The 14641-nt window shown below is 47.0% G+C and overlaps 1 protein-coding gene across 1 annotated transcript in view; it reads right to left on the reverse strand.

Annotated features, from left to right (window-relative positions):
• Nucleotides 1-39: 39 nt before the first annotated feature.
• The window catches only part of ubr4 (ubiquitin protein ligase E3 component n-recognin 4), a 58302-nt gene continuing 43700 nt past the window's right edge, over nucleotides 40-14641 (reverse strand). The window contains exons 77-104 of the mRNA XM_062540568.1: nucleotides 14268-14358; nucleotides 14071-14155; nucleotides 13812-13939; nucleotides 13394-13523; nucleotides 12995-13152; nucleotides 12411-12520; nucleotides 11945-12086; nucleotides 11738-11819; nucleotides 11343-11516; nucleotides 10525-10646; nucleotides 9947-10144; nucleotides 9511-9591; nucleotides 9308-9395; nucleotides 8944-9071; nucleotides 8724-8831; nucleotides 8381-8500; nucleotides 7787-7977; nucleotides 6938-7111; nucleotides 6725-6824; nucleotides 6094-6312; nucleotides 5623-5736; nucleotides 5190-5332; nucleotides 4799-4924; nucleotides 4317-4511; nucleotides 2981-3205; nucleotides 1989-2079; nucleotides 1612-1774; nucleotides 40-1110 (exon numbers count right to left, since the gene is read on the reverse strand). Of these exons, the coding sequence (XP_062396552.1) occupies nucleotides 1046-1110; nucleotides 1612-1774; nucleotides 1989-2079; nucleotides 2981-3205; nucleotides 4317-4511; nucleotides 4799-4924; nucleotides 5190-5332; nucleotides 5623-5736; nucleotides 6094-6312; nucleotides 6725-6824; nucleotides 6938-7111; nucleotides 7787-7977; nucleotides 8381-8500; nucleotides 8724-8831; nucleotides 8944-9071; nucleotides 9308-9395; nucleotides 9511-9591; nucleotides 9947-10144; nucleotides 10525-10646; nucleotides 11343-11516; nucleotides 11738-11819; nucleotides 11945-12086; nucleotides 12411-12520; nucleotides 12995-13152; nucleotides 13394-13523; nucleotides 13812-13939; nucleotides 14071-14155; nucleotides 14268-14358 (3751 nt within the window). The 3' untranslated portion in view covers nucleotides 40-1045. The remainder of the gene's footprint in view (nucleotides 1111-1611; nucleotides 1775-1988; nucleotides 2080-2980; nucleotides 3206-4316; nucleotides 4512-4798; nucleotides 4925-5189; nucleotides 5333-5622; nucleotides 5737-6093; nucleotides 6313-6724; nucleotides 6825-6937; nucleotides 7112-7786; nucleotides 7978-8380; nucleotides 8501-8723; nucleotides 8832-8943; nucleotides 9072-9307; nucleotides 9396-9510; nucleotides 9592-9946; nucleotides 10145-10524; nucleotides 10647-11342; nucleotides 11517-11737; nucleotides 11820-11944; nucleotides 12087-12410; nucleotides 12521-12994; nucleotides 13153-13393; nucleotides 13524-13811; nucleotides 13940-14070; nucleotides 14156-14267; nucleotides 14359-14641) is intronic.

The following is a 14641-nucleotide window of genomic DNA, read 5'->3' on the forward strand; positions in this document are numbered from 1 at the left end:
GAATCACAACGTTTTGTAAGTAAAAGAAAATGCAGGCCATTTTATAGTTTCATCTTGAGAAGTGAAGTTTAATTGTTGTTGCAAGTTATCTCCTGTTACAGGTCAGGATTCACTTCAGTTAACAGAGATGGACCACAGTCCTTGGTTAGCTATGCATTTTAAAACTCGCAGCATCTTTTTTTTTAATTATGGAAAGAAAAAAAAAAATCTTACACATGCGCATCAACTTGAAAACAAAACAAAACAAAAAAAATCAAAACACACACACACGCAGCGCACACACACACACAACCAGCATCATCAGGCCACAGCCCTCCCCACAAAATACAATCAGCTGTAGAACACCACCGCAAAAGCCCAGAAACATAGTGCATAACAGAACAACTGAATTCACAATCCTGTGATACGCCAAGTAGGAAATTAACTCAATAATCAAACAAAACAAAACAAAAAAATTTATAAGGATAATAATCATAAGGGGGGCAAGGGGAAAGAAAAAGTCACTTTTGAACATTGTAATCAAAACCACCCTCCCCCCAAAAAATACACTTCTGAAGAGTTACTGTCAGATTTCACCTTCAACACGTTTTTTAATCAGAACAGCACTGGTGACTGTATTAAATGTTACAGAAAAAAAATGTAATAACTGCATTTTGTTTTATTTTGAAATCTTTTTTTCCATTTTTTTTTCTTTTTTCTTTAACTCGTCAGACTACACACAGAAGTTTCCTGGTTGGAGAGTTATAGTTGAAAAAGCTAATGTTTACCCATAATGGAGATTAGGAACTGTATGGAGAGAGTGTGTGTGTGTAGATAGATTTTTTTGGAGGGGGGGGGGGGGGGGGGCAGGGCTCTGATTGAACAGTGTCCCTTATGGGTGTGGAGGGGTGGGTAGGGTTGGGGGGGGCATGGAAAGGGTGTCTTCGAGGCGGGGGGGGGGCCAATGCGGTGGCCAGCCTTCCGTCACCCCTCTCTGCAAAGCCACCCCACTTTTGGGGCAGGGTGGCAGTCAGTCCAGTGTGGGCGCCCGCTCGGCTGAATGCCATCAGGGCACGGAGTTCAACAGATCCTGCAGGAAGCCGTCGGGGTCAGGGATGTCCGAGAGAAGACCTGCCGAGGGACAAACACACAACAACCATGAGGAGGCTGGCTGACCAAACAGGAAACGTTTAGGTCGGCTACATCAATCTTCCACGCAGTATGCCTTACGCCGATCACTTATTTTAAGATCAGCATCTTTTCTAGTAGATAACTATTGTAAGTTCCAGTTGATCATTTCCAGTTAATCAGTTAATCATTTCCAGTTTGTCATCAGACAGGGTGAAAACACAGGGTGTAAAACGGCACTGTACAGGCACTTCCATTTTCTAGTGCACAATTATAGTAAGTTCAGCATGCCTAGTTCAATATCCATCATCTAAAGTTCACCATTTTCCCAGTTTGACATCAAGGTAAGAAGACTTTGAGAAGCTGCACTGTACAAGTGCTTACACACATCCTACACACTTCAACACAGAAGAGTGGATTCCTAATGGCAAGAGATCATATTGACAGGCTGGCATGAAAACGCGTTTGATACGGGAGGCGAGCGGGACTCTCTCCACTACTGACCTACGACGTCGAGGAACTCTGAGAAGGATTCAGCAGGCATGAGCTCGTCCTGGAAGGCTCTGAGCACCCGCTCCGAGGCCTCGTAGATGGGCATGTCGTTGTGCCGCACGTACTCCGCCAATGAGAAGGACCAGCCTCCCTCTGTGTTACTGGTGGGCACTTTCTGTTGGGGGGAGGGAAAGGACAAAGGAGTAAGATATTGAGCAACACACACACGCACGCGTACACTCTAATGGAAGTGCACAAACGTATACAAGTTTCCATATGTGGACATCCAAAGAATTTAATCAGCCAAATGGACATCCTAATTCCCTGATGTGTAGGGAGAGGGCTGACTTCATCCCCTTTAGCTGGACTTGAAGGCTTCTCACTCTTACCCTGAACATGTCATAGATGAGATCCACCAGACCCCAGAAGAGAAGTGGTGAGCGGTAAACTGCATATTCCTTCACAGTTTTGTCTGTGAGCCTAGGGGATCAAAACAAAGACAAACACAAAAGCAAGGTTAGCAAATGAGGAAAAAAGGAGAGAGAGAGAGAGAGAGAGAAAAAAAATCACCTTCGCTGAAGATTTTACTCATAGCTTCAAATCCTCCGAAACATTCCTGCATATTCTACAAGAATTCCAAGAGTTGAACAGCATTGCGAACGAGGCCATATTTGCGACGGATCGAGTGGTGCCAAAAGAGTCCTAATGAACAGAGTGCCTGATAACAAACAACTGCAGCAGCCCTTCCCTCGTGGAGAGCGCAAGCAACCCTAACACGAGCCGACAAGACAAATGAGTCTGCAGGCTTCCCTCATTATGGGCTAAACGGGCGCCGGCGCTGTGAAGTTAGAGAGCAACTACACAAGTGTTTGGGTCAGGCAAATACACAAGCAGGCCACTGATTCGTTTAGCCTGTTGGTGGGCCAACCACTGAGGAGGTTCTTGAGCTGGGTGGGAGACAGCAAGATGCTTTAAAACACCAGCTTGGTTCACAGGTCGCGATCAACACAATTAGCCCAGAGGGCAACCTGCGCCTGTACTTCCTGAAATGGTGACCTTTCTCCTCAGGCGAGGATTACTCTTCAGCCTAGAATGTCACCGTTGATGATCGTATCTTGTGAGCGATGGTGAAAATAGCTGGATTGGCGACAGTATGTGGGTCACTTGTGAGTGGGCTTTTTTTTTTAAAAGTTTATTTTTAGGACAGTCAAGATTGACAGAAAACGTGTCGAAAGAGAGAGACGGGAGCAGGGCCGAGAAATGACCTCTTGCCGGACCGCGTGAAGTCAGGTTTCTGTGGGCGCCTAAACCCAAATGTGGTACGGAGATGAACACCTGCGGCACAGTTCCCCCCCCCCCTTGACCCCCTCCAGACACTCACTTGTTGGCTCCGGTGGGCGAGACCTTGCGGGCGTGCGCGGCGAGGAGCAGGCGGCGCAGGAAGTCGAGGCGCGAGGTGCGCCAGCGCTCGGGCGGCATGATGTGCATGGACAGCACCGTGTAGTAGTGCGGCCCGTCCACCTCGTACGAGCTCTCCAGCCACTTCTCGCACGGCTGCTCCAGGAAGCTCTGCAGGTTCTTCTCCTCACGCGACGTGGCTCTGGTGCTGTGGGGCAGGCAGAGAGAGAGAGAGGGAGGAAGAAAGAAAGAAAGAAAGAAAGACAGACAGAGACAGACAGACAGACAGCAAGAGGGGAGAGACAGAAAAAGAAAGATAGACAGATAGACAGATAGAGAGAGAGAGAGAGAGATAGAGACAGAGAGAGAGAGTGAGAGAGAGAGGAAGAAAGAAAGAAAGAAAGAAAGAAAGAAAGAAAGACAGACAGAGACAGACAGACAGACAGCAAGAGGGGAGAGACAGAAAAAGAAAGATAGACAGATAGACAGATAGAGAGAGAGAGAGATAGAGACAGAGAGAGAGAGTGAGAGAGAGAGGAAGAAAGAAAGAAAGAAAGAAAGACAGACAGAGACAGACAGACAGACAGCAAGAGGGGAGAGACAGAAAAAGAAAGATAGACAGATAGACAGATAGAGAGAGAGAGAGATAGAGACAGAGAGAGAGAGTGAGAGAGACAGGAAGAAAGAAAGACAGACAGACAGAGATAGAGAGAGAGAGAGATAGAGACAGAGAGAGAGAGTGAGAGAGAGGAAGAAAGAAAGAAAGACAGACAGACAGAGACAGACAGACAGCAAGAGGGGACAGACAGAGACACAATATGGTCACATGTCAATCTACAGTAGCAGAGAGGAAAACGTTTCCAGCACATTTTTGGGCATGTGATGTTTCATCCTCCTCCTTAAAGCCAAACCACTAAAGCAGCAAGGCAGCTATCCTCAGAGAACCCCACTCTTCATATTTAAAATGCATGAGTATTGACAACCCCTGGAGAGAAAGGAGAATATGAGCCACTGCACTTCAGTGTCCCAGTGCTGAGCCTGTGCCAGCCGCTAGCCCTCCTGCTCCGGCTAGCCTGGGCTTCTCAATGCTGCGTCTGCTTGTTTAGAGACGCTATACGCAACCCCAGAGCAGCCTGCTCTCTACTCAGAGGCCTTTAGTGGCAGTGCTCTGGAATGGTGGAGCTTTTGTTATGGTGCTGTGCCTCTCTCAAAGAGCAACTGATTAAGACAGTGATGGTTTGGAAGAGGTTTGCGTGTGTGTGTGTGTGTGTGTGTGTGTGTGTGTGTGTGGGGACCAGTGTCTAGTGGTGTCCACGTACGTGTTGAGGACATAGAGGACTGTGTGGATGATGTAGGGGATGAGGTGGATGTTGCTCTCGCGGCCGCCGCCCCCCGTGTCCACGCTGAAGGACTGCTCCATGGCGAAGCGCAGGAACAGCAGCTTGGTGTCGTGGATGTTGAGCTGGTACGTGGGCTCCCGCTGCCCTGTGCACTCCTGCAGATATGTGTTGTGCCTGCACAGGGGGGAGGGGGGGGACAGCCACCAGACATTAGACACACAAACACACACAGACACACAGACACACACAGGGTTTTTGATTAACAAAAATAATAGTTACTCATCAACTTCATTACTCTGCTTTAACCCTCTCTGCATAAATACCTAATGAACAGTTAATAACTGCTCCATAAAAGTAATATTGCCATGTTTACACACAGACCTCAACTGTGACTTGGCAGCAACACATGATTAATAATCAACCACTTAACACTCAAAACAACCAGAGGGCAAAGTCTGTACCTTGCCAAGCAGGTGGCAAAGGCTGATTCGGGTACGTGTGGCCCCCAAACTGGGAGAAGCCCATTGCACTTGGTGTTGGCATTCTGTAGGGCGGCGCTCTCCCACTCCTCTCGCCCACGAGCCAGCCTAGAGAGAGAGAGAGGAAGAGAGAGAGGAAGAGGGAGAGAAATAAAGAGAGAGATAGAAAGAATATGGAAATGAGATAGAGCAGAGGTAGCGATGAAGGTGAAGAAGAATGAAAAGAGTGAAAATAATCAAGGGGGAAAATGAAAGAAGAAATGAGAGAAATAGTCCAAGTTAAGGAAAAGCAGGACATTGAGGACAACAACTCGTCCTGTGACATCTGTAAAAGTGCAGGCCATGTAGTGTGTGTGTGTGTGTGATCCAGTACCTGACAGCAGCGAGGTGACAGTCGTAGTGGACTATGTTAAAGTGCGAGACAGTGCTGTAGCCCTGCTGCTTGCGGGGCTTGTTTTCAAACTCCTCCAAGGCCACCCGCTTGGTGAACGTGTAAATCCCCAACACCTTGGTGGGCTGCGGAACAGACGCATGTATGATCAGGAAAAGCCAAAGTGCATTCAGAACTCTATCTAACCACTATAAATACAACCAGGCCAGGTGCGACCATTCTCATGCGTCAACGTCACTAGGTGTGAGGTGGATAAACATCCCAGGTAGTAGATAAACACCCACTCAATTGCACAACAGCATTTGTTATCACAAAGGTGGAATTGTGGGACTTTATTTGTTATAAATACACACCCCTAATTTCACACCCTAAATCTTGACCTCTCCTGACTTGAGTGTGGTGTGGTGTGGTGTACCTGGAACTTGTAGCCCTCTCTGCAGATGCAGCAGGTCAGGCCCGGCTCCTCGATCAGCTCCTCCATCTGCTTCAGCAGCGACGTCTTGGTCACCACCTGGCCCTTCTCATTGGTCTGAGGAAGCACCAATGCAGCACAAGGGTTACTGTCTGCTGCGGTCTCCGAAACAAGCTCTGATCATGTTACTGCATTAAGAGCTATTGTGATCTATTATGTATACAACGTTCTTAATCTACAGTGCATTAAGATGGGCTCTAACTGTCTGTGACGAATGTGGTTTTATTTTCGTATCCGACAGTCGACTAAAAGCTTCAGATAAATAAATATAAATGCCTGCAAGCAAGGTATCATGTTCCCTTCAGTAAATGAGGTCTCTAAAGAGACACATTTCCAAATCCGGTCTATACTGCAGCAGTATGCTTTGCTTTTTATACTGAGAGAACTCTGCGTGTTATGTCCTGCGGCGCGTACCGTCATTCCCAGAGTGCCGAGCGCCTTCTGCCTCATGGCCATGGCCATGCGCTTCTTCTCGGCCCGCGTCTCCCGCCGCGCCGCGTCGATCTTCAGGTTGACGTCGGCGTGCTCGCGGAGCGCCTCCAGGAGGTTCTCGGCCAGCGTGCCGATGCCCTCGTCACTGGACACCTGCTCCAGCTTGTGGAGGTTGCTGATGGAGTCGGTTCCTATCAGCATCTGTGGGGACGGATCATAGAGGAGCTGGGAGTCAGTCCGCTCACCTCAAGGGAACACCAGACTGGTGTGTATGATGAGAACACTAATCCTGCCCAAGCCATGAAGGCTAATAAGGCTGCTGCTTATACCCGGTGTCCGTGGAGACATGTAGATGAGGGTTATAGACTACCTTTAGAGATGGGACACCAGTCAATCACACATTTAACCCCCCCAACCCCAACCCAAGCAGGTACCCATATCCAACTAGGTGGACCTAGTCAATGCAGATACAGTAGAGTGCCTGGTCTAAGGCCAGAGTGTGCTACCTCAAGTGATGATTAGATTAGATTAGATTAGATTAAATTGAATAGAGGAGTCAGAACTAAATGAGGTGTTATGCAAGGCTGTGAGGCTTCTTCCAGGAAGGTCTCACCTGTGTGGGGGGGTGCTGGGTGGCCAGGCCACGGAGCAGCCTCAGGATGAAGGGCAAGGCCGGTCTGGACAGGAACTTCTTCCACACATCTGCATCCAAACTAGTAAACAAACACATAGGATGGGTTAACCACAAACTAGCAAAGACTAAAAGAGCAGATTTCTTGGAAACGGCTTCCTGAGATGCGGCCTGGTTAGTGAGCTAGTGGCCTACTTCTTGGCGCTGGGGATATGTTTCTTCATGTAGTCTAGGGCACTCTGTGTGATGCCCTTCTGCAGGATCAGGTCCTTGAGCTGGTGGCCGTTGCTGTTGTTCTTGATGCCGGCAGCAATCTTGCAGAAGCAGTCCAGGAAGACCTTATCATCCGCACTGTGCTCTTCATCGTACCTGCGGGACGAAAGCCAGCGGTCAAGACTCACAGGACTGCACAGCATCACCTCTGGTCATCCTCCAGCACTCCTGTTCTGTCTACTTCTCATACCATAAATCAGTTAGAGGTGCTATCTTTTGAATTATTTTTTAATTACATTATTTTGCAATTATTTTACCTTGTGTCTTGTGATGTTTTTTTATTGTGTCATTTACTTTTCAACCTATTCTTCAACTATTGCACTTTTATGCTTTTATTTGCTATTATTGTTTGCTTTTGTTTATGAAAAGCACATTAAATTACCTTTGTGTATGAAATGAAACTAAACTTGCCTCTGACACTTTATTACCCTTATCACAACATTTTGATACATTTCGAATGCAATTAATGATAATCTACTGGCGTCATGACTACTCTGATAAAACTGAACTTTTATAGTTTTACACCATCATTTTATTAGGCCTAACACTGACACCGGCAAGGATCCTGTTAATGATAGACCTCTGAAGTTCGCCTACAAAAAAAAAAAAAAAAAGCTGCCATATAAAGCTTTGCCCATAAAAGGAAATCCAGGTGTTAATCGAAGCTAACTAACGGTAGATCTCCTTATTTGGGCAAAGATGGTAACTTTTTGTATGCAAACTTGTTGTAGGCGTCTACTGATAGTGGTTGGGGGGCTTAGGTGAGCGTACTTGTCAAAACTGCAGCAGGGCTTAAAGCGTTCAACCAGAATGTGCATTTTCTCCAGCTCTCCGAAGGACAGGTAAGGGATGATGCGCAGTAGCCCCTGCAGGACGCTGGGGTTGGAGCGCACAAACGGCGTGTTGATCTGGTCCAGCAGCATCACCAGCTGGTCCTTATCGCCCGTCAGCAGCAAGTTACCCTGAAACAGGAACAAGGATTCGTCCATGAGAACCTATTTTCTATATTTAGATACACTATTCAGAAAAGGTCAAGGATATTCAGCTTGCGGGTGAAATTTCAGGATTCACCTAAAATGAAGGTGAACTCAATGTGACCTTCTCTAAACTTTTGAATGTGCATGTACAACAGTTCAACATTTCAGTACTTTCTGCACCAACACATTAAATGTCTCCTGAAAGCCAGATATCCCTAACTTTTTGTGAGTAGTGTATACTAGATGATCTACTATACTTTTTCTCCAATTGTTGTCTACACAGTCTTACATGAACATGAACATATCAAACTTAAGCCTAAACCCTCTGGTTAGTTTGTGATTAGACGTTACAGGCCTTTGGTTCAGACAGTAGCACTGGGGCCCTCACCTTGTCTTCAGACACCGTCTCGGCGTTGGCCTCATCCAGGATGATCTCCATGATGCTGAGGACCTGCTCGGCTATGGAGGCTCCGCCGCTGTCCTTACTCTCCTGTTCCGCCACCAGTGCCTGGTCAAGCACACAAACACACAGTTCAACTTACTGTACTTCACACATGAGACTTGCCCATTGCTTTTCCCATCGCATACGCACAATACAGACACTGCAATCCATACGTAATGGAAACGTAATCAATGTAATTTGAGCATGATCTGATTATCATAATGCAGGCTATTGTGCAATGTAACAGATAAGCACAGTGGAAGTGACTGGTGAATTGAAATGGGCGTACCAGGTTTAGAGTGCCCAGCATGACATTCAGCGTGTTCATCTCCGGCCTGACCAGCTGCTGTCTGTTGATCTTCACCTTCACACAGTAGCTGAACAACTTCAGCAGCACCTGGATTGAGAGGGTAGCAGTATTTATAACATCATCTGTTCTGGAAATAGCAATTACAAAGCACAGATCCATCCAAACGGTTCAGTTTTGTTAAGGGTCAGACTGTACTCACAGTGAGCAGGTGTCTGCCCTGCTTGAAGTCCTTGATTCCAGACAGGCGATTGAGCATACACTCCAGACCCCCACACTGGGCCATCACACCGGCCATCTTGTACACCTCCTCCTCATCCTCCTCTTCGTCTACAGGAAAACACACACTTTCTCTCAGACATTCAACCCTTTACCATAGTACTGCAGAGTAAAACCAGATGGCAGGGAAGACCCCAACATGTTCTCCAATTAGAAATAAAGTGATCACACCAAAATAAAGAAAACATCATTATCATTTTTCCATCCTATCTTCATATGATTTGTTTGGGGTAAAAAATAACTAAAAACTGGGGGAATATGTAAATGGCAATGGTTTGAAATCCTACCAGTGGTTGAGTCTAGTGACTCGATGAACTCCTCTGTTGCATCTCCCAAGAGACCCCTCATCCTGTAAATGATCCTCATTGGCTCTCCCTGGAAGATGAACACACCAGTCTCATCCACTGTTTCTCATCACCACACACATATTAGTCAGCCACACTGACACAGATGACCTGGTAGATGAGCACACACAACCATCTGAGCCTACCTCATTGGTGGGGCACCACACTTTCTTGTAGACCTCAGCTACAGACAGATCCAAGCTGATGATCTTGTTGTTCACAAGGAGCTGAAAGACAGGAGGACACATGCATATTTAAAAAGAGACTAATCTACATTTCAAAATACTAATCTTATTGATTGAATCATATCATGATTATTCTTCCTGTCAATGTCACTGATTGTGATATATTTTCACAAATATATCACAATCACACTTAGAGAGGGACTAGAACGAGCCAAATATTCACAAATGAAGTAAATTCTTATTAATTATGAATTACACATTTGTGTTCCTTTTCTTTTATATAAAACCACTATGCAAGAGCACATCACTTAAGGTCTTGAGGACAAGAGAGGGCAGACATTCGGAGAGGTCAGGTGACTGAGGTCAGGTGACTGCGGAGAGCCAAGCCGAGCCGTACCTCCATGCCGCTGTCGTCCTCCAGCAGGGCCACCAGGTCGCAGTCCTGGCAGATCTTGTTCTTGATGTCCCTCATGAGGGGCCCGATGCCCGGCTCGTTGCTGCTGTAGGGGTTGCCCGGCATGCGGCCCTGCAGGAAGTCCTCCTGCTGCGGGTCCTTCTCCAGCGTCACAAAGAACTCCGTCACCTCGTTCTCCTCCTGGACACAAGAGGCGGAGAGGAGAGAGGAGGTCAATTAAGAGTCAGTCAACGCAACCACTCTCCACATATCCACTTCATACCATAAACTGAGCGGTTATCAAGTCACGCTTCCATAGACTAGACACAGGAAAGCAACAACAACACATCTCAGCTTCAAATGTCAACTATGTGTGATACCAAAAACATTAACATACCAGACTAGACTAGGTCAGGTCAATTGAACATTTTAAATAAAGCTAACTTAATTTGTCAATTAAAAACTAATAAAACTTTTTAAAAAAATTTAAAACTAATACCTTGCTTTGCTTATGCTACAATGTGGCCTTTTGTTAAAGCCTTGCACCACCTTGCGCGTCATTGACATGCAGGGTGACTCACCGGATAGATGATGCTGCATAGTCTTTCAAAGATGAACACCGGCGTGCGGTAGTCATCCAGGTTGTAGCGCTTGGCAGTCTCGATGCACACCGCCATGAAAGCCTTCGTCTCCGACTCGGTCCCTGTGGAGGTGAAGGGAACAAGCGTTACCCAGCCGGCAATAACTCATGTTCGGAATATTCAAAAAGGAAAACAACCCTTGCCAAACAGCATAGGCGCTGACAAATTACTGTCAACCTCAAGGTGTTCGCTCTAGTCTGGTAAATGAAATCGGTGGCCTCTTGAACCGCACTGTTCTCGTACGACTCTTATATCTTCTCATTATGACTGAGCCTGACAGACACCAGAAGGTTTTCTAATAGTCTGACTGCCTGGTAAATGACTGCCTACAACTCATCGTGTGCTCTTCATTCTGAAGCAGATAAATCTCAGGTCAAGCCAAACAAAGCAAGTCCTTCACTGGGCTGGCTGCTCCTGTCGCTTGTGTACACTGCTTACACACAAGACCTCCGTAAGGTAGCTGCACACACAGCTACCTGATCACCAACACGGCAGGGTCAATTGTACCAAGGGATACACTAGCTTGCATTTAGGATAACCCCTAGACTAGTGAATTCGATCATTACAGTATGTTAGGTAGGCAGGCATTTGTTCCCTGTGTGCCTCCTAATGATATATCCTTATATTGTGTAATTGTCCGATTCCTGCTCTACAACACAGGTAACATTTCCCTTTGTGAGACCAAATGAAGCTATTTCATCCTCTATTGTCTGGTCTGACCAGCAGACCCTTGAAAGCCTCAGCCCCATGCTGCTGACCTGTGGTCATGTCCTCCAGCATCTCCAGCAGCATGTCCTGCGTCTCGTCGATGAGCTTGGTCCGCTGCACCACCAGCTTCCTCAGGCACAGGTAGCCGTTCAGCACCGTGCCCACCAGGCGGCTCTTGAAGTGCCGCTTGATCGACTCCACCTCCACGAAAGAGGACAGCAGCCCTGAACAGCACACACACACACGCACACGTCAGAGCCAACTCTTTAACCTAAACTACAGTTTTCCTTCAAAACTAAACATGGACAGATGAAGACGATTATTATTCCAGTTGGTGAGCAGGCATACTTTAACATCTAGCAGAACAACAGCACATGTGAACAGCACATTAAATTCAGACATTACACTAAGGACTAAGGAGAGGAGGAGAATCCCGCTAGCTTACCCGTCAGACTCTTGAGCGCATAGCCCTGCTGGAGGTCTGTGCTCAGGGTGGCCTCCTCCAGAGCCAACAAGTGGGCGATTTCCTGTAACAAACAAACGCAGTTCTAGCATTTATCTAGCGTTTTGAGCATTCACAGACACCAACGGGGGTATTGCGGAGAGCAGTGCTTTCGGCTCCCATCATTAATGTATGTGCGCGCTTGAGTACCTTGGTGATGAGATTGCCGATATAGGGCAGAACTCCTCGAGCGGCCAGGTAGACCTTCCAGTGCGCCGGCTTGATGAGCTTCTGGTAGAGGGCCAGGTACTCCGCAGCACACTCCCCTGCTATGCTCAGCTCATCCAGATAGCTGTGGAGGACAACAGCACATGGTGAAGGTTCAAGCAGACACAAGTTGATGAGACAAGAGGATGAACATTGAACATACAATAAATGCTCACTCCCACCCCCAATGATGATATGCAGCTTAACTGCTGGCTAAGTTCACATGCATGCACACACACAAACACACACGACACACACACAAACACACACGACACACACACACACACACACACACACACACACACTTTACAACACTCTGGTCTTTTACACAATGCCTGCTGAGGCCATAGGCAATTTACCAAATGCATTATCGATCCTCATGAGCGTGATCATTTCGAGTGAGCGTTACCTTGTGAGGAGATCCAGCACCTGCTGCTTGCGGCTGGGGATGGTGGTGAGGGCCTCCACGATGGTGCAGGCCGCCTGCCTCGCCGCCTGAGTAGCCGGAGTGAAGAGCACCTGGAGGAGGGAAAAGGACACGCAACAGATTACTCAACGTGAGCAATCCAGTCTTTGCTTGTTCAATGGCTTGAAATGACTATATCTGAATATGAGGCTAACTAAAGGGAGCAGCTTTTATTCAGTGCCTTAATTGGGGCTCATAACCATTCGTTTCCCCTTTATGGGTTTCATCAGGTCCCTTTACACAGGTGTATAAAATAAAGCACCTTGATTATGAATGCAGACTGCATGGTGCTTGATTAATACATCTGTGGAAAGGGACCTGATGAAACCCATGAATAGACCCTTTCAACAACAACAAAAAAAACACAAAACAATGCTATTCTATTTTGTTCCCAAACTCCTTCCACTGCATTAAGATAACATATGGCATGTTACAACGGAAACGTTGTGGGAACAACTAAGATACTGATAATGGAACTCTTGACGCGGTCTTTATCCCTGCACACGAGGTAACAGGTGGGTGTTTACCTGTCGCAGCCAGTTGTTGTGGCCCAGTTTGAGCAGACGAGGGAACAGGCTCTCGGAGCGCGAGCGGACATACTGCTTCCACTTCCACACGTACTTCTCCATCAGGTACTGCCTCCGCACCTCCGTCTTGTTCGCAGGCTTCGAGACCGTCTCCTGACCTGCAGCGTGAGCAACAAACGGCAGCGTTTATATTACCTCAAAAGATTTTAAACAGCTCAACATTAGCATTTCATAATTTTCATTTTGGGGGATTTGAATCGGTCTTATTGGATATCTGTAGTCACGCAATACTTCGTGGTAACAAAGCTTTGAACTTTGGATATTAGGCATGCTGTATTAAAGTGGCATCAATGTAAAGTCAGTTAAAAAAAACAAATGCTGTCTTTCGCCGTGACTTACATCTGGCTGGAAGGCACTTTTTCCAGGCCTCGTAAGAGGCTTTGGGATCCTTTTTGAGCCACAGCTGGGCCTGTGCGTGGATCTCGTTGCTGTATGGCTTTACGGTCGTCAGGGACTCAACCGCAGAATCCTGGAACACAACGCAACACACCATCTTAGTGAACAGAACTACACCAGCCAGCAGGTCAAACAAAGAAGCATAGTAATCTACTTTCTCAAGTTAACTGTCTCGTCTGTATTTTCTTGCACTGTATCGAACTTTAAAATGACTTTGGATAAGCTGGAAACTTCAACACAGAGACTTTTGGCTGAACATCACAACTGGCAGAGCAGTGCAGTAATGGAATGGAAAAACCCTCGACGTTTGGCAAACCCTCAGACAGACAAAGACAGCTACTGTGGGGAGGGCTGCGCTCACCTTGTTCTTTTTGCTGGTGGGGGCGGGGGGCTTGATCAGTTTCTGGAGGATTCTGAGGCACATCAGAGTGATGTTCTCCACCACCACGGGCGTCTTGATGTTCACCGCCATCAGGAACAGACTGAGAGCTGCACGCAAACAGCAGAGTGGACAAGGATGAGATCAAACGCTCAGTGCCCAAATGTACACTTCAGTTGAGTTGAGTTAAAAAAATAAATAAAGTGCTGAGAAAGTCTTAAAGACAGGAAACTGAACCCACCACATCGCAGACGCAACTCCCAGCATCCTCCTTCCTTGGCGATGGAGTCAGTGAGGAGCTGCATCTCGTACTGCAGACTGCTCACCTGCAGAGCCATAACAAACACACGCGTACAAAAGCGTTTAGCATTTTGGGGTGAGATTTAGTCATTATTACCAAAGAACACCGTCTCTGTCCACATGAACACTTACACTTACCAGATCCGGGTTGGCCCAGTGGCCCTTGAGAGCTGCGGACACTTTGGCGAGGATGAGGTCGTTCATCTGCTGGGTGGCCTCCGGGTGATCTCTGTAGAGCAGAGCAGAGCAGAGCAGGGGGGTTGAGGCCAGCATATCTACTATAACTGTGCATCCAATAATACTGATGAAGCACGCTAATCACCACTGGTGGTGTACACAATACAATGCCAATGGACAAAGTCTTTAACCATCTCCCCTTCATGGACTTTGGTCCACTTCCAATGACCATGCATTTCACATTCATAACCCAAGGGGTCAGTAACTCCTTCCTTCTCTTCACTTGGCACTTAAGATGAAGTACCGGAGACAGTACATGATACTTAAGATATGTG

This window comes from Sardina pilchardus, chromosome 7 (assembly GCF_963854185.1).
Source record: "Sardina pilchardus chromosome 7, fSarPil1.1, whole genome shotgun sequence".
Taxonomy (NCBI): Eukaryota; Metazoa; Chordata; class Actinopteri; order Clupeiformes; family Clupeidae; genus Sardina; species Sardina pilchardus.